The following is a 19,401-nucleotide window of genomic DNA, read 5'->3' as shown; positions in this document are numbered from 1 at the left end:
TAACGATGTCAAAAAAGAAGAAGAAATGCTTTTTATATCTGCTTGGATAAAAGCTTTCAATTACGCTTATATTTTTAACAGCTTGGCAGCATATTAAAGTACTAAAGCAGCAGAAAGTTCTGCTGTTTGTTTTGCAAAGCGTGAAGTCAGGAAAATTTCAAACACGCATACAGATTATGTGTGTTCCAGATTTTCTATGTATACTGTATGTGTGAGTGTGTAGTATACAGATATTTCGCAGCAGAAATGCATGTAGTTGCAACCCAGTGGTTAGTGTGATGAGTAAGGGAGTCTGTAAAACTACCAATAAACCTGCCTATAAGAGACAAGGCGAAATGTATAGTTCGTTGTTTCATTACTTTGAGAAGGAGAGAACCATTGCTGTAGTGACTGTTTAAGTTTAATTTGAATTCCCTACAACATTTATGTATATAAATAAACAGTTGTTGTCAAAGTTGTCAAAGCATTTGATGTATTTTAAAGTAGCATTTATTTGACCAACATTCCGGAATCGTCAGCCACCTGACTATCAGACAGCACAGTTAATGTTTATCTGGTTGCTATCTAATGAAACTGTTGCCTATTGAATAAATATCTTATATACTGTATTCTTTTCAACAACGCTTGGCAACCGATAAAACGGCTGAATGCGACAAACTCGTAATTACTAAGAATTATGTAATTACGTGATTTCAGATGTGATGCTACTTTTATATAACAGTTAAAAAATAGTAAATAAGTTAAATACTAGTAAGTAACTACCTTAGAAACTTACATTTTAAGTTTTAAGTTATTTTGCTCAGCAGAGCAGTCGGGAGTCCTCGAGCAACGCACAGAAGTAGTGTTTGCTCCTGAATGAATCAGCATTTTAAAGAAATCTGTTGAATGAATAATGACTCACTCATTCAAAGTGGTTCATGCTAGAAGGGATACAGCTATTGCCGGAAGTATCATAAATAAATAACAATTCATAAATAACAATGAATGAAATTTGCTACTATCACATTGTGTATTAATGTCTACATCCCAACCCTAAACCTATCCTTACAACAATAATAATAAATACAGTAATTATTGTTCAGTGTGACAAAAATTACGCAATATTGATGTGCGCATGCCCAGTAAGCCCTGGTGGCTGTAGCTGTATCCCTTCTAGCCCCAACCATTAAAAGTCCTTTGATTCATTCTTGAAAAATTCGTCATTTTGAACGAATTGCTTGAATGCTGATTCAACAGTTCACTCATAAATGCAGTCACTGTTGCCACCTACTGGCATATCAATAACCTGCTCTTCCTCAATCCCTTTGCCTCATTTTCAGGGGATTATATTTTGGCCTTATTTAGGTTATATTATCTTTTATCTTTCAATGTTTTGTTCCTAGTTTTCAAAGATGAGGGCAAGTCACGCAACCCATTCTGACATCTACCTTATTCTGTCTACCTAAATAAGATATAGGCAAATTATAGTCTCAAAAACATATCTATAGCATTATCTTTTAGACAGTGGTTTTCAACTCCTGGGGACCCACATATATGTATCTTTATCCTTAATATGCCCTTACTTACTTGAATTAAATCATTAGCAGAAAGCTGCATAAACTAAACTTGGACTGTCATAAAAGGCAGACATACAAAATGTGCAATGCTGTGGGTCCCGAGGACTGGAAATAAGAACCACTGCTTTAGGTGATCAAAGATTACATACTGATCTAGGCTGCTGACTCAAAAGTCAAAGATGTGAATCATAAACGGGAGACATCTACTTCCATTTTGCTCTTGAGCAATACATAATCACAGTAAACAGGCTGCCCCAGTGGAACTGTCACTACAGCTTGTGTCATTCAGAATAAAACGTGTCTGCTGAATGTCAAGTAATGAAATGTGTTCATTGTTTTCCATTGATGAAAAATGCCTTTGGGAAAGAAAACGTATGACACTGTAAAAAACTGCTAACTGGGTAGGTAGTAAAACTATACTATTTCCCCAGTATATTTTCCTAAGTATTCTTCTTTTTAGGTACAACAAAGTATATTTGGAGATAAGCTGAGATAGACAGAATGATGTTTACATAACACTGGATAAGGTAAAATATTTATTTTAAACCTAATTTTACTGTATTTTCATACAGAGTAGGAATGTTATGCAAGAAATGCAAATCACACAAGTACATATTCATCCTCATTATTTTAGTTTTTTTTTTGTTTTTCTCATGCATATTCTGCAGCAGAAATATCTGATTACTGCATATATAGTCAAGATTATGAGTGACACAACAGAAAGCAGGAACAGTATGACATCAACAGAGTGATAAGAGTACCAGGGCATTTTGTAAGACTCTGTGCGCAAGTGAGCAGCACCTTTGTGCCTCATAACAAACTCAATCCAGAAGATGGCGTTGTCCAGAGGTTTCACTGGAACGTCCTTGTGAAGCCTTGAGAGCCTCTGCATGTTCTCCCGATAAGAGGGATCATAAAGAACCTCTTTGACAGTTTTAAGGAAGGAGACTTTATCCACTGTGGCAAAATCTAGAGTCTTGGCTACACCCTTTACTCTCATTTTTGCAAGATTATCAGGCTGGTCAAAAATCAGCCCAAATCCAATGATTGGTACCCCGTGGTAGATGGCTTCTTGAATCCCGTTGGTTCCTCCATGTGCCACAAAGGCTCTGGTCTTAGGATGACCCAGAAGATCGTTCTGTGGCATCCAGTCCATCATTAAGGTGTTGTTTCCTAGTGCAGATGGTCTCTTTCCTTTGTACCTCCAGATGATCTTCTGTGGAAGTTCCGCAAAAGCTTCAGCTATCGCCTCAGCCACATCATCAGGAAGCTGACCAATGAGAGTGCCCAGAGACATGATGATGACACCATGATCACCAGAGCTCTGCACAAAGTCCTCCAGATCTTGGGGAAGAGGTTTTGATGGCTTACATTGAAAACCTCCCATGTAGACAATGTTCGGCATAGTGGGACGCGGGAATTCAAAAATAAAATCAACTCTGTGAAGCCACAGATCAGCACTCTGAGTTAAAGAAAAGTAGGATGTTCCTGGGCCAATGAACCGTTCGCAAAGTGCATTATTAATTGGAGTAATCAAGAGAGAAACCAGTATTTCAGTTATGGTGTACATCACTACATTCTTCACTCTTTCCAAGAAACTCATGCGGTCTGATAATTCCAGCATTGGAAAAGGTACATATGAAAGTGGTGAAGGAGCTATAACAAAATGAGCCTCATTGTACAATGTCCAACGGACATTGTAGACAATGGGCAGTTTGAGATAGTGACCCAGTATGATCCCTCCGAACATGGCCGGATCGGTCAGAATCAAATCATACTTGGCAGCTTTTAAGGACTGCATTAGTTGCTGGTCTTCAATCATGTTGACAATCATCTCACTTTCTGTTTCAATCATCTTTATAGAACTTTGCCACATCTCTATCTCCAGCTTCAGACGAGCCCAGGTGGAACCTTCCCTTATAATTCCTGTAAGTCTTGAAATAAACATCTCAAGGAATTCTTCACCAAATCCTCCTTCAGATCTCAGAGTGACTGATGTGTAGTGAGGGGAAAATTCTTTGATGTACCAGCTGTCTGCCATCCGAATGACTGTAACATTGTGACCTTTGGCGTGAAGAGCCTCCACCAAGATGTTCATGTTGACCCAGTGACTGCCATCCACAGGAAAGACAAGAACCTTCCCGCTTTGAACAACTGGGAAACTCGTCAGTAGAAGAGTTAGCACAACTGGCCCAAGCACCTGAAAAACCTGTCCGTTCATAGTTCCTGTTGCAAAGCAAGAGAACAAGCACATTTTAAAATGATATCCATATGTAAATCATCTTGCAGCACCACCCCTTTAAGCAATAAAGCTCAGCAACAGTTTAGCTGTATAACAAAAACAAAAATGAGTGAACTCAGTAATTCAGTAAGAGTATTGATGTGGATGTTGCATTCAGTAAATGTATTATAATACAATGAGAACAATCATAGAAAAGTCAAATCAGTCATTGTTCTTTTAAAAAATAATTTTTTACATTGCAACAAAAAGTAACAGCCACAAAAACCCAACCATTTAGATAAAGTAGAATTTCAACATCATTTAGCACAGTTCAAGAAGGTCAAAATAATAAAAATAACACAGTACATCAATTATAGGGACATTTTTGCAGCAGCCGTGTTTGTTTTTAAGACTGCTAAACCCACAATAGATCGGGTCCTGCCAGATAATACTTTCCTTCACTTTAATAGACTGGGTTGTAAATTTCCCATCACGCTTTTGTTTTTTTATCCCTTAGTTTACTACAGTAACACTTGGCATTTTTAATGTGATACTGATATAATAAGAACTCTTATGACAAGAGCTCTTTTAGTTCTATCAAGCGCTGGATTATGAGTACTTGGCCTTTCTTTTTATTCTGCTCTCACAAAGTGAAAGGGACAACAGGCACTGTGCTCTTCTGTTCACCCAGTTTGAGGAACAATATACCATTAATTGAACCACTGCACTAAAATAGGAATCTATACATTACCGTTTAAACAATTTTGGTAAGTAAGATTTTTTTTTTTAAAAGAAATGTATATTTTTATTCAGCAAGGATGCATTAAATTGATCAAAAGTGTCAGTAATGATGTATAATATTACAAAAGAGTTTTTATATTCATCAAAGAATGATAATAATAAGAAATCTTAGTTGACCAGCAAATCAGCATATTAGAATGATTTCTGAAGGATCATGTGACACTGAAGACTGGAGTAATGAGTGCTGAAAACCCCAAATTTTGAATAGTATTTTACAGCTATATGAGGATTATTGTACATTTATGGTTTTTATTGCAAAAATAATTGATGATAGGATGATCAGGAGCTGAGAAGAACATTAAGACATTGCATATATATGAGTAAAAATATGTATATATGGCACTGTAGGTATATGACACAATAAATGGCATGTTTGTACAATATTTGTTCATATATAGAGTAAATAGAATGTAATATGGTTTGAATTAATCAACATTTATCAATTACCATATGAAAATAATTTTAAATAAGAGAATGATCTGTTTACTTAAACCAGATATGAATATAGTTAAACACAAAAAATAAAGCTGTAGAGCTCTACAGTACAACACAAATATTGTCGATTTAACAACTGAACTCATTTGCTTTTGTTTTTTCTTTTCCTCATGCATATTCTGCAGCAGAAATATCTGATTACTGCATATATAGTCAAGATTATGAGTGACACAGCAGAAAGCAGGAACAGTATGACATCAACAGAGTGATAAGAGTACCAGGGCATTTTGTAAGACTCTGTGCGCAAGTGAGCAGCACCTTTGTGCCTCATAACAAACTCAATCCAGAAGATGGCGTTGTCCAGAGGTTTCACTGGAACATCCTTGTGAAGCCTTGAGAGCCTCTGCATGTTCTCCCGATAAGAGGGATCATAAAGGACCTCTTTGACAGTTTTAAGGAAGGAGTCCTTATCCACTGTGGCAAAATCTAGAGTCTTTGCTACACCTCGTACTCTCATTTTTGCAAGATTATCAGGCTGGTCAAAAATCAGCCCAAATCCAATGATAGGTACCCCGTGGTAGATGGCTTCTTGAATCCCGTTGGTTCCTCCATGTGCCACAAAGGCTCTGGTCTTAGGATGACCCAGAAGATCGTTCTGAGGCATCCAGTCCATCATTAAGGTGTTGTTTCCTAGAGCAGATGGTCTCTTTCCTTTGTACCTCCAGATGATCTTCTGTGGAAGTTCTGCAAAAGCTTCAGCTATCGCCTCAGCCACATCATCAGGAAGCTGACCAATGAGAGTGCCCAGAGACATGATGATGACACCATGATCACCAGAGCTCTGCACAAAGTCCTCCAGATCTTGGGGAAGAGGTTTTGATGGCTTGCATTGAAAACCTCCCATGTAGACAATGTTCGGCATAGTGGGACGCGGGAATTCAAAAATAAAATCAACTCTGTGAAGCCACAGATCAGCACTCTGAACTAAGGTAAGGAAGGACACTCCTGGGCCAATGAATCGTTCGCAAAGTGCATTATACGTTGGAGCAATCATAAAAGCGACTTGCGTTTCAGTTATGATGTACATCACAACATTCTTCACTCTTTCAAAGAAACTCATCCGGTCTGATAACTCCAGCAATGGCAAAGGAACATAAGAAAGTGGAGAAGGCGCTATAACAAAATGAGCCTCACTGCAAACTGTCCAACGAACATTGTAGACAATGGGCAGTTTGAAATAGTGACCCAATAGAATACCTCCAAAATCAACTGGATCTGTAAGAACCAAATCATATTTAGTGTCTTTTATGGACTGCATTAGCTCTTGGTCTTCAAACATGTTAACTATCATCTCACTTTTTATTTTAAACATCTTTCCAACATTTTCCCACATCTCTATCTCCAGTTTCAGACGACCCCATGTGGAACCTTCTCTCAGGATTTTCATAAGTCTGAATGCAAACGTCTCAAAGAATTCTTCTTCGAATCCTCCAGGAGAATTCAGAGTGACTGATGTGTAGTGAGGGGAGAATTCTTTGATGTACCAGCTGTCTGCCATCCGAATGACTGTAATATTGTGACCTTTGGCATGAAGTGCCTCCACCAAGACGTTCATGTTGACCCAGTGACTGCCATCCACAGGAAAGACAAGAACCTTCCCGCTTTGAACAATTGTGACAGTCGTCAGCAGCAGAAGGGTTAATCTGATTTGGCCACACGACTGAAAAATCTGTCTGTTCATGGCACCTGCTGTAAACCAACAGAGTAAGAATAACCTACTGATAGAACCAGTTGAGTATGTCAAGTTGTAATATTATTGAAGTATATATCATTTCAACATTGCATCTGTCTGTGACGTTTTTGAACCAATTGTAAACTGAAATGCTAGGGAGTGTTGGGGCAGGGCAGCTGGACTAAGAGGAGCCAAAGCAAAGAAGCAACATTATACATCTTTTGCCCAGAATTGCAGTCTGGATGCATTAATGCTAGTTGCTGAAAGTCAGAGCCAGTCTGCAGATATTGGCCAGTCAGAGTTGACAGATTTTGCTGAAAATCGCATAGCATATGATGGGCCCCAACTCAGAATTTTTAGTTTCAAACTGTGATTCCATTCAATTGTATATCAATAGTATTTGCTATTTTTAGACAATTTTACAACATGCCATTTTAATTTGTCTTGCAATGTCTTAACAATGAGCAGCATGTTTCTAAATTAGGTTGTTGTGAACAAACAATTTGGTAGTGTGTGTTTCACAGTCATTTATAGTATGTCCCCCATTTTTCATAACCATTTACAAAGTTGGCAATTGTATGATGTCTAATGATCTACTGTTCATATTTTAATGTATTGTATTTTTGCCTTAACGTGACTATCTTATAGAATCAAAGTGGAAAAAAGCTACAGTATGTTGATTAATTATTATTTTATTTTTTTAACAAGACACAATACTTAATTCTAGTGACCAAGAGCATATACAGTACTCACCTGGTTTGTGTTTATTAGATGGCATTCAAATCTGCAAAAAAGGAAAAACACCCATATGAAGGCAAGGCAAATGTCAAATAAAAATCTAGATTTTTCTAATTGGTGAGGAAACAACAAACACATCTAGTAGTAATATTAAGTGATATTGTTCCTTTTGATCTCTGTGCTATTCATATTAAAATATATATTCTTACCCATGTAGCATGCAAAATCACTACCAGGTCAGCCTTGAATGTAACGTAAGTCACAAAACTACAAGCATTTACTCTCCTTTAGTCTCATTGTGCATGCTGATATGCTCATTTAACAGTCTTTAACAGGGGCAAAGGGCATTTACCTGCAAAGGCCTAGTTAATAAGCTACCATTTAGAATTTTGTTGTGTAATTTTACCTTGATGCTGACTATCTTAGTGCACGGCAGCTACTTATATGGCCAGTACTTCATATCAACACTATATGAGGATTAAACTACATAGAACAGAGCATTTTACAATAAAGACCAGAATGTCTTTTGGCAAAAACACGGTCCAGGTTGCAAATACAATGAAAAACAACAGTGCTTACTGTAACAAAATGTTTAATTTTATTTTCAGTACATAAAAAAATCATGTGAAATGCCCAATAGAACTCCAAATCAAACTGATTTTCTAAATGTAATTGATTGCCATATACTGTACATGTTTTATGTTACATAAAAACATTTGAAATAAAAATGATTATCAAAATAAACAATCAAAAAATATGGTTAAATATTTAATTAATTAATTAATACATTCTTACAAAATAGCTACTGATGACAAAATTCATAACGTGTATTTTTAAGGTAATACTGTCATACAAACAACAATAATTAATCTATTAAAGCTTAACGAGGTTTGAGTACAACATAACGCAGTAAGCTGTAAGCTGTATGTGTGTGAGTCACTAAAAAGAACCAGTTCCAAGAAGTGGTTTGTTTAGGATTTGTTTACCCTGGTCACAATGCACTGATTCACTAAAAAGAATCCTGTCATAATTAATTTGGGAATCAGTTGAACTATGCTTGTGGCACTGTATGTATTTTGCTGAATTGTGTGTCTGTGTGTGTGTGTGTGTGTGTGTGTGTGTGTGTGTGTGTGTGTGTGTGTGTGTGTGTGTTTTTTAATGACCTCTGCTCACCTAATAAATGAAAGGCTAATGCATTAAAACATCAAACAATTATTAATAATTACAGTATTTCTGTTTAAAATTTAGATTGGTCCAACACACCTTTAGGTCATGTATGGAACGGTGAAACAATAGCATAAAAGGAAAACCTAAAGGAGAACAAAATCAAATCAATTAATATAACTAAAAACCAATGTAGACCTGACATAATTCATTATTGAAATACAGAATATGGTTCTAAAACAATAACATAAATTTAAACATGCACAAACCAATAAATCAACATCTATAGATTACCGTATGAAATGAACATCATAATGATTCAAAACTTTGGTCATAAATATAAATGCCTGACCTAGAGTTGCTTATTACCTAAATAATAATAATAATAATAATAATAATAAACTCATTCAAGTTTGTTTTTTGCTTTTCTTAAACATATTCTGCAGCAGAAATATCTGATTACTGCATATATAGTCAAGATTATGAGTGACACAGCAGAAAGCAGGAACAGTATGACATCAACAGAGTGATAAGAGTACCAGGGCATTTTGTAAGACTCTGTGCGCAAGTGAGCAGCACCTTTGTGCCTCATAACAAACTCAATCCAGAAGATGGCGTTGTCCAGAGGTTTCACTGGAACGTCCTTGTGAAGCCTTGAGAGCCTCTGCATGTTCTCCCGATAAGAGGGATCATAAAGAACCTCTTTGACAGTTTTAAGAAAGGAGTCCTTATCCACTGTGGCAAAGTCTACAGTCTTGGCTACACCTCGTACTCTCATTTTTACAAGATTATCAGGCTGGTCAAAAATCAGCCCAAATCCAATGATAGGTACCCCGTGGTAAATGGCTTCTTGAATCCCGTTGGTTCCTCCATGTGCCACAAAGGCTCTGGTCTTAGGATGACCCAGAAGATCGTTCTGTGGCATCCAGTCCATCATTAAGGTGTTGTTTCCTAGTGCAGATGGTCTCTTTCCTTTGTACCTCCAGATGATCTTCTGTGGAAGTTCCGCAAAAGCTTCAGCTATCGCCTCAGCCACATCATCAGGAAGCTGACCAATGAGAGTGCCCAGAGACATGATGATGACACCATGATCACCAGAGCTCTGCACAAAGTCCTCCAGATCTTGGGGAAGAGGCTTTGATGGCTTGCATTGAAAACCTCCCATGTAGACAATGTTCGGCATAGTGGGACGCGGGAATTCAAAAATAAAATCAACTCTATGGAGCCACAGATCAGCACTCTGAAGTAAGGTAAGGAAGGACACTCCTGGGCCAATGAACCGTTCGCAAAGTGCATCATAATTTGGAGCAAACAGTAAAGCACCCATAGCTTCAGTTACAGTGTACATCACTACATTTTTCACTCTTTGAAAAAAGCTCATGCGATCTGATAACTCCACCATTGGAAAAGGAATATAAGAAAGTGGAGAAGGAGCTATCACGAAATGTGCTTCACTATACATTGTCCAACGGATATTGTAGACAATGGGCAGCTTCAGGAAGTGGCCCAAAAGAACACCTCCAAACAAGAATGGATCTGTAAGAAGCAAATCATACTTGGCATCCCTAAAAGACTGTATTAGCTGCTGGTCTTCCATCATGCTCTTTATCATCTCACATTCTACTTTGGTTAACTCAAAAGTGCCTAGCCACGTTTCTATCTCCAGCTTCAGACGAGCCCAGGTGGAACCTTCCCTCTGAATTTTCATAAGTCTGAATGCAAACGTCTCAAAGAATTCTTCATCGAATCCTCCAGGAGAATTTATAGTGATTGATGTGTAGTGAGGGGAGAATTCTTTGATGTACCAGCTGTCTGCCATCCGAATGACTGTAACATTGTGACCTTTGGCATGAAGTGCCTCCACCAAGATGTTCATGTTGACCCAGTGACTGCCATCCACAGGAAAGACAAGAACCTTCCTGCTTTGAACAACTGGGAAACTCGTCAGTAGAAGGGCTATGAAAATTTGCCCACATGATTGAAATAACTGTCTGTTCATGGCACCTGTGGTAAAGCAAGGGAACAAGAGTGAACCAATGAAAGACCTCAAAACCAGCTGATCATGTAAATCATCTTCATTATTGACCACATATTTTTCAATATCAAGATTTACCACATATATTTTGTGTATATATTTTTCCTTCTACAATTGTATTGTCAGGACATTGAATGTAAAGACCGTAACAGAACTTTTCAATGTTGCTTTTGAAATGCACTTTATGAACAAAGTGAAATGCTAATTTGGGGCAGGAAAGTTGCACTAATTGGAAGATCCATGAATGTTCATGTCATCCAGAAATCAATGAATAAAAGACTATGTTGATTAAAAATGAAAATATGTGCACAAATTCAAATATACCACATATTTTTGGAGAAACAGCTTAAAAAAAAGACTTATTATATTTGACAGTCAAATAAGTCTAGTCAACATTAAGGTCTATTGCTCCTAGATCTATATGCTGTCCACATTCATACCAAGAAAGATGTTCTTACCCATGAAAATGTAGACGCAAAATCACTACCAGGTCAGCCTTTGTTGAGTGTAAGATAAGTCAAAGAAATACAAGTACAGCTTACTCTCCTTCAGACTCAATGTGCATGACAAGACACAAATACTATCGTATGTAATGTAAGTGAAGGGTCGGTCAGCCTTTAATAGGGAAAAGAGCATTTCCAAGTGGAGGTGTACTGTTAATGAACTACTATTTAATGTTACAACTGTGGTACTGAAGCAGAACTGCCACAATTCCATCAAATAAATTTTTTCCCTCTAATATTTACATGCTTTTAGCAGATGCTTTTATCCAAAGCGACTTACATTACTTTCAAGGCATAATTTTATCAGTTTGTTCATTTGCAGGGAATTGACCCCATGGCTTTGATGTTGCTAGCACCATGCTTTACTGTAGCTCTACTCTACTGCATACTAAACAGATAATAACAACAAATAAAAATAAATGAATAATAAAGCAGAATACAAAATTTGAATACGTTTTCACTGTGATATGAAAGTATTACCAAGCTGTAGTAGTCAACTTCATTGCTTATGAGTTTATTAAATTAGCTATAATAAAATGCAATAAATTCCAAAATTTATAAATGTAATGTAAAGGATTGGTACATTTTGGTCTGGAATATTTTCCATAAGAAACAAGTATTAGAACAACATAGATTTCAGTTATACAATGATTCACTGGGAGTCAATGAGATTATCATGAGTGTTTTTACATGGGAAAATATATAGTGAACTCAATCTTTTTTTTTCTGGAAGCCTGCCCAGTTTTATTATATAAACTCTGTAATATTTTCTACCTTGAAAACATGGCATGCTAAATCATGGTCACGTCACAGTTTACCCTTCTTTGGCCCTGCTGCTCACTCCCATAACAGTACTATTGCATGTGCATACTACAGTGTGTGAGTGAAAGTTCATGTTCTCAAAGGAGCAAAGGGTATTTACCTCCAGAGCTGGAGTTATATTTCAACTTTAGTCATGCCAGTGCGGGGTGGGGGGGGGGGGGAGCCAAGAAGCAAGGGGATAAAGCAATTTCTAATTTTTAATTTCTAAAGCAATGTCTTTAATTGATAGTTTTGTCTTTTGCCTTAGCATTTGTAAAAAAAATATAAAAGCATTGTCAAGTTCACTTTTTAGTTTTAAACTTGAAATAATTATAAATAGATTATAGGCGGAGTAAAATTTTTGCCATAAATAGCACACATTTGTGCTTCTGTTTTTCAGAATTTACAGCTGCCACTGCAACCAGCTATTTCCACAACTTTTTTATCAGTATACAAAGACATCCAGGTGCATCTAAAAATAAAATGTTTTTTTTTTTTTAACTTTCATATATTCTAGATTCATTACATGTAGAGTAAAACATTTCAAAAGGTTTTTTTTTTTTTTTTTTTTTTTTTTTTTTTAATTTTGATGATTAGAGCTTACAGCTCATGAAAGTCAAAAATCCAGTATCTTAAAATAATAGAATATTTACATTTGAGTTTCATTAAATGACCATCCCTACAGAATAAATTCTGGGTTTCTCTTGTTCGTTGAAACCACAATAATGAGGAAGACTGCTGACTTGGCAATGATCCAAAAGATGATCATTGACACCCTCCACAAAGAGGGTAAGTCACAGAAGGTAATTACTGAAAGGGTTGGCTGTTCACAGAGTGCTGTATCAAAGCATATTAAATGCGAAGTTGATTGGAAGGAAGAAAATGGGTAGGAAAAGGTGCACAAGCAACAGGGATGATCGCAAGCTTGAGAATACTGTCAAGCAAAGCTGATTCAAATACTTGGTAGAGCTTCACAAGGAGTGGACTGAAGCTGGAGTCAGTGCATCAAGAGTCACCATGCTCAGACGTCTTCAGGAAAAGGGCTACCAAGCCACTTCTGAAACAGAAAAAATCTAAGCTCAGTGGTCCAAAGTCCTCTTTTCAAATAAAAGTAAATTTTGCATTTCATTTGGAAATCAAGGTCTGGAGTCTGGAGGAAGACTGGAGAGGCACAGAATCCATGCTGCTTGAAGTCCAGTGTAAAGTTTTCAAAGTCAGTGATGATTTGGGGTGCCGTGACGTCTGCTGGTGTTGGTCCATTGTGTTTTTATAAAGTCAAGTAGCCATCTACCAGGAGATTTTGAAGCACTTTATGCTTCCATCTGCTGACAAGCTTTACAGAGATGCTGATTTCCTTTTCCAGCAGGACTTTAGCACCTGCCCAGAGAGCCAAAACCACTTTCAAGTGGTTTGCTGACCATGATATTACTGTCCTTGATTGGCCAGCCAACATGCCTGACCTGAACCCAATATGGAATCTATGGGATATTTTCAAGAGAAAGATGAGAATCAGGCGATTCAACAATGCAGACGAGCTGAAGGCTGTTATTAAAGAAACCTGTTCTTTTCACCTGTATTTATGTTCTATTAGAAACAGAGCAACAGCTTAGATATTTCAGTGACACTGAAGAAAATCTGAAAACATATTTATTTATTATTATTTTTATTATTTTTTTACACAATATAGTTAATATATTTATTTATTTTATGATCCAGACCTTTATTCTGGACGCAATGTTAGTTTCTTTATTCTAATTAATAATAATTGCTATTTGGTCTTGGTGTTCTATTAACAGTGCAATTTTGGTTGGGAGTTTAAAACAAGCAAATATAATATCTTGATTCTTTTCTCTAAAAAGATTCATACCGTTTTAGTTCACTGAAATAAATGAACCTTGAATCGTTCCATTTTCCATTGCTTACATTGTTGCGCCAGTAGGTGGCAGCAAGTTTTGTGTGTGTGTGTGTGTGTGTGTGTGTGTGTGTGTGTGTGTGGTGTGTGTTTGTGTGTGTGTGTGTGTGTGTGTGTGTGTGTGTGTGTGTTTGTGTGTATGTGCGTGTGTGTGTTATGAGCTTATGAGTCATAGAATCATTGATTCATTAAAAAATGATTCGATCGACTCTACTAAGAGACTTCAGATCAAGTGTGTTTAAACATCAAAGTGTTTCCCCGCAAATTACAACTGAGAATTTAACTTTATGTGGTCATCGGTTATTTTTACACATTCCTTCCGTTTCCTCACTTATGTGAACAGGGGCAGACTGGCCATCTAGAAGTTCTGGAGAAGTCCAGAACGGGCGTCCATCCAACAGCTGTCGGCCTGGCTGGTGCATCATCAAAGAAAATGTGTCAAATTAAGTGACGTTGACAGCCGACAAAAGGGGCCGCTAATGCAATCTATTTTTGCTTTTAAGAAACCGAAACTAACTTGAAGGAGAGTGGGCTAGCAAAAAACTTACATCAGGTTACCTTTGCCCGCCAATCTCACTATATAGAGCATAGCCTTTAAGCACTATATTAAAATCCCAGGACACCCCTAGTCTGAACGTTCACTATTATTATTTTAACATTGTCTGACATGAATATTCCATTCATTCATAAAGAGACAGCAGCGATTCTACAACGGGTTACATTTGAGAGCAATTGAGTTAGAAAATAGAGTAAATGTAGTCGCCTATAAGGTGATTAGTCTGATTAACATCACACACACACACACACACACACACACACACACACACACACACACAGAGAGAGAGAGAGAGAGAGATTGAAGAATTCTGTCGTTTCAGGTTTCTAGATTCTAGGTTTATGTTTATCATTGTCATATTTTACATTTTGCGTTCTGCTCTTGTTATGTAGATTTCAGGTATTTTAGTTCATACAATAACACATTTATTTCAATCCCCTGCTGAAAAAAAACAATAAATAGAAACCATCACATAATTTGTAATGAATAATGAAAACTGTATTGGTTTTAATTAAATTAAATTAAATTAAATGTATGCATTTAGCAGAAAACTGTAATGGTTCCTGTTGGTCTCTACTGGTAATTGGTCGCCTTCTATTGGTGGCTTTTGTTAATACCACTAAATCCTAATGTAACATGTCCCAAAACACACTACAGGATACCATTATTTAATGGTTTTAATGGTTAAAAGTTGATGGTTCGTAGTGGAATTCTTTAGAATTTCTGTGATCTATTGTTTTTGTCAGCGGGGTCACCATGGGTTTTATGATGTTATTTGCCATAAATGGGACAGGATTGCTGTAATATTGTGACATAGTAGCGACAGTTTGCAGTTGTGTGGGGCCTATTTGGGAGAAAATCCAGGGCCGTTTTTCACTCCCGGTCCGTCCCTGGATGTGAACCAGATACGTGACCAGAGTTCGTTCAATAACGCTGTGCGTTTTGTTCAAACCAGAGTCGTCCAGGCGTGTTCGTTCAGTAGATCAAATCTTACAATGCTCTCCAATTCACATACTGTCCCCCTGAATAGTATTTAAGATTAGTTATATTTAATAGCCTACTAATTAGCGTGGATAGTATGCGAATTGGGACTTTCGCCGAATGCATTAATTCATGATATGATAAGACAGGAAAGCATTAAAATGCGGTTAAATAGAAGAGATCACGGCGAACCAACGATACGACTAGGTGTTTAAAATGACACGAGAACAATTCGTTCAAAGATTCAATCAAAAACATCTATGCGTTTGCGAACTTAACACTAAAGTAGCCCAATTTAACGTACAGTAGCTAACACCTTGTACGACCCCACGCAAAGCAAACACATTGTTTCAGATTACTATACCACCAGAACACACAGTTGCATTATAATACAATTAGTCACTATGTAAAAACTTTATAGGTACACACTTGTTTATTCAGTTATACACGCGGAACTCACCAATGCGCGAACGTCCAAACAGCTCCGTCCTGCCAGCTTTTTACTTAAACACTATTTAAGTAAAACATTCGTTCAACTACACTGTTTAAAACGTTTCCCTCTGATATCAAAGTACAATCGCGTTATGCTTTTTGTTCTTCAGCCAGAAACCTAATATTTTCTCTTTTTAACTGATGTGCCAGGGGCACCTCCTCCCTGCTGGGTCTATGATATGACAGATTTAAAGGATATGGTTCTGGTTACATAAAAGGTTATGGGAGGGCCAGATGAAAGGACTAGTGCAGTGAGTCCAGTGATTGTTTGTCTGTAGATCTTAAGTTCATGCAAGTTTCCCTTGCATGCATTTACATGCATATTAGTGTTGTGAATTAAACTTTACATGAATAACATCTCTGATCTGAAGAACAAACATAGCAAGTTTGACCAGCTGCATTATTAATCTCAGTGTTGGTTGATGCAGGTTCATAAAGTGAATGAGATTTCATGGGAAAGTTTGACACATCTATTAATCATAAAGAGACACAAATCCTGTAATCCACTGGATGTCAGGGCACTCCAGTTTACACCCTGCACCTCTGAACTGTCCGTAAAGTGTCATTGTGTCATATGTTGTAATGTTTGAGCTTGTACTTCAACATCATTTAGCAAATATCCTTTGAAGTCTTCCACAGAGTATGAGCTTTGACATCACTACCATACTTTTTCGCTGAAGCAGTTTATTTATTTTTTGCCATGCTGTCATTATTTTTAGACTTTGCCCCTTGACAGATGAAATTATGTTGTGGTTTAGGTGACAGATGCTCTGGAAATTTGGACACTTGCTATTCTGCCCATTTGGAGCTCATTTAATTTGTTGGTTGCTGCATGTTGCTTTAAAAACTCAAACCTCTTTTATCTGATGCAAAATATTACTTGGTTATTTAAATGTGAATTCTTTTGTCATACTGTATGTCATTTTCATTTTTGTTTGATCGGATCCCTCATGGTCTCATAAGTACGGAAGTTCTAAGCGGCCATCCATTATAATTTTTTTCCTTTTTGTTTTCTCGTTATAACGACTTAATTTTCTCGTTATCTCGACATAACGAAGTTCGTTTTCTCGTTATAACGACTTAATTTTCTCGTTATCTCGACATAACGAAGTTCGTTTTCTCGTTATAACGACTTAATTTTCTCGTTATCTCGACATAACGAAGTTTGTTTTCTCGTTATAACGACTTCATTTTCTCGTTATCTCGACATAACGAAAGTTTGGTTTTCTCGTTATAACGACATGAAAGTTTTTACTGTTGCTATAGTAACGAACTCAACTTTGACAGGCATCTGATGGACAGCCATGCAGGCGCTCTTACTGTAGCCTATATTTCAGCAAATTTTGCTTCGCCTAGGTAATAATAACGTCTACAATACTGTATAAATAAAGGCTGATCAATCACTGTTGATTTTTTTTCCAGAGACAGTACAACGAACGTTTTGTTTTTGTAATTAACATGTTTAAATGGCAACACCGTGCCATTAGAGCTGCTTGGATTAAACTCACTTTTAATTTTCCCTTTATATGAAATAAAATTATATATAATTTGTAATTTTTAGTAGTCATTATGTGGCAGATATCATGTGTGTTATAAGCTTCTGTTTGAAAAGAGCGTTCATGTGTAGGCTACGTGTAATGTGTGTGTGTAGAAAAAAAACATTACAACATTACAGAACAAAACTGAATTAAATTAGCCTATGGATTTTACATATACATCACATTTCTCATCAATATGGTTAACAATAAAGATTAGTAATAAGGAAAAGAAGCACATCAGCCTACATCGTTAAATCCCGTCCTACTGTAGATAAACAGAACATCTCCGCTTATTAACTACCTAATCATTAAATTAAAATTAAATTTAAATTAATCATGAGCCTAAAAGAAGCACAAATATAATATATATTGGTGCAAACAGAATACAGTGATGTCAACCTTGGTTTTGATAAGCAGTTGTTGATGAAACAGAATGCGTTGGTGAAACTCATGCATCTAGCAGGAACTTAATACACAAAATATTCATATTGATTCAAGCATTTAACATTTATGAATTAATTAAATGTCAGTAATAAACAAGACTGCACAAATATAGCGATCGCGAGGAAGGTCCGCGTACAGTAAAGTGGATAGTATACAACACCCCATCAGTTATATTCAGGTCTATAGTGCCACCTGCTGGCGCAGTTTTGTAAATTCTTAGAGAAAATTAAGTCGTTATAATGAGAAAACGAACTTCGTTATGTCGAGATAACGAGAAAATTAAGTCGTTATAACGAGAAAACGAACTTCGTTATGTCGAGATAACGAGAAAATTAAGTCGTTATAACGAGAAAACGACCTTCGTAATGTCGAGATAAAGAGAAAATTAAGTCGTTATAACGAGAAAACAAAAAGAAAAAAAATTATAATGCATGGCCGCTTAGAACTTCCGTACCATAAGTGTTGGTCTGCCATAAAATTTCATTTTTTCTTTACTTATACAAATTCATGCTGCACTATTTATAATTACAAAAGTCTGTTGCAATGGACTTTTTAAACACACTTTAGTTAAACTCTCCTTTATTTTCATTCCCAGCTTCATACTGCTTAATGGAACTACTATATGCCACAAAAAGCAATACAAATTAGTGCATTAAATTCAGAATACAATAATGGAAGTCTGTCCTGATGAATACCTTGTAGAAGTTGTGAGTGCATGTAAAATCTCCAATATATTATTAATTCTCATTACTAATTGACCCCTAGCTATTTCCTGATTTAAAAAGCGATTGAAACACCTTATGCCACAAAATGGGTTATTTGCAGCACAAAATATATAGTTATGATTACCTGAACCCTGGAACATTGTAATAATAAATTAATGAATAATAATAATAATAATAACAAATACATACATCAGTATTTATATCTTGTATTCGAGTAAAACGACATCTGAACATCCTGAAAAAAAAGATACATTTACTTGAGTAGAAAAAACGCAAAAGATATTAAGGCTTCTTTTCATGCAATATATCTTGAACTTAGGCAAATTACCTTCCTGGCAATTGCTTTTCTCGCTTCAAGCATAAACATGACCAAGTTTATTGAAATTTATGCTTTAAGAAAACCGTTTGATAGTGGGGTAGGATAAATAAACTTAATTCAAGATATATTTTTTGAAAACAAGTCTTAATATCTTATGCAGTTTTGTTTCTCATTTACATATATCTTGTTTTAAGGATATTTTAATGGGGAAACAAGCCAAAAATACTGATTAAGAAACTTGATTTTTGCAGTGAGTATATTATTTATGTAATTCTCTTTGGGAGAACCCTCTGCATGCTGTCATTAATTTTGCATTTCATGTTAATCTCTTTCTGTACTTCTACTTTCTCCTCCTGATATCTTGACATAATGAGGTATCACTCATTTCCGGTGATGTGATACTATCACCTACTAAGCTTGAAATTCAGCTGGCATCCCTAGCTATCAA

General features: G+C 36.4%; 3 protein-coding genes across 8 annotated transcripts in view; 1 reads left to right on the top strand and 2 right to left on the bottom strand.

The window, feature by feature from the left end:
• The window catches only part of LOC109078429 (protein ELFN1-like), an 81,143-nt gene that overhangs the window by 34,715 nt on the left and 27,027 nt on the right, over window positions 1-19,401 (top strand). The window lies entirely within an intron of this gene.
• On the bottom strand, window positions 2,080-16,035 carry LOC109049142 (UDP-glucuronosyltransferase 2C1-like). 5 transcript variants are annotated; one of them, XM_042716911.1, is made up of 4 exons: window positions 15,896-16,028; window positions 8,747-8,793; window positions 7,499-7,529; window positions 2,080-3,782 (listed from the first exon to the last, which is right to left on the bottom strand). In XM_042716911.1, exons 3-4 carry the CDS (start codon window positions 7,521-7,523, stop codon window positions 2,182-2,184), a joined length of 1,626 nt encoding a protein of 541 aa, XP_042572845.1. In that variant the 5' UTR covers window positions 7,524-7,529; window positions 8,747-8,793; window positions 15,896-16,028; the 3' UTR covers window positions 2,080-2,181. The 5 variants fall into 5 exon arrangements, with proteins under 5 accessions (XP_042572845.1, XP_042572843.1, XP_042572844.1 ...); XM_042716909.1 differs by lacking the exon at window positions 8,747-8,793 and having other exon boundaries at window positions 15,896-16,035; XM_042716910.1 differs by lacking the exons at window positions 8,747-8,793; window positions 15,896-16,028 and adding an exon at window positions 7,693-7,978.
• LOC109049143 (UDP-glucuronosyltransferase 2C1-like) lies at window positions 8,826-16,031 on the bottom strand. Of its 2 annotated transcripts, none has more exons than XM_019066834.2 (2): window positions 15,896-16,031; window positions 8,826-10,651 (listed from the first exon to the last, which is right to left on the bottom strand). In XM_019066834.2, exon 2 carries the CDS (start codon window positions 10,644-10,646, stop codon window positions 9,051-9,053), a length of 1,596 nt encoding a protein of 531 aa, XP_018922379.2. In that variant the 5' UTR covers window positions 10,647-10,651; window positions 15,896-16,031; the 3' UTR covers window positions 8,826-9,050. The 2 variants fall into 2 exon arrangements, with proteins under 2 accessions (XP_018922379.2, XP_018922378.2); XM_019066833.2 differs by lacking the exon at window positions 15,896-16,031 and adding an exon at window positions 11,141-12,522.

This window comes from Cyprinus carpio, chromosome B1 (assembly GCF_018340385.1).
Source record: "Cyprinus carpio isolate SPL01 chromosome B1, ASM1834038v1, whole genome shotgun sequence".
NCBI classification, from domain to species: domain Eukaryota; kingdom Metazoa; phylum Chordata; class Actinopteri; order Cypriniformes; family Cyprinidae; genus Cyprinus; species Cyprinus carpio.
This window is presented reverse-complemented; position numbering and strand designations above follow the sequence as displayed.

What these genes read in the sequence shown, in the direction of transcription:
- LOC109049142 (XM_042716908.1), bottom strand. Translation starts at nt 7,523, where the DNA reads ATGCCATCTAATAAACACAAACCAG. An exon ending in ATCTAATAAACACAAACCAG is followed by an intron (nt 6,763 to 7,498) that starts GTGAGTACTGTA and finishes GTTGGTTTACAG; the next exon opens with CAGGTGCCATGAACAGACAG.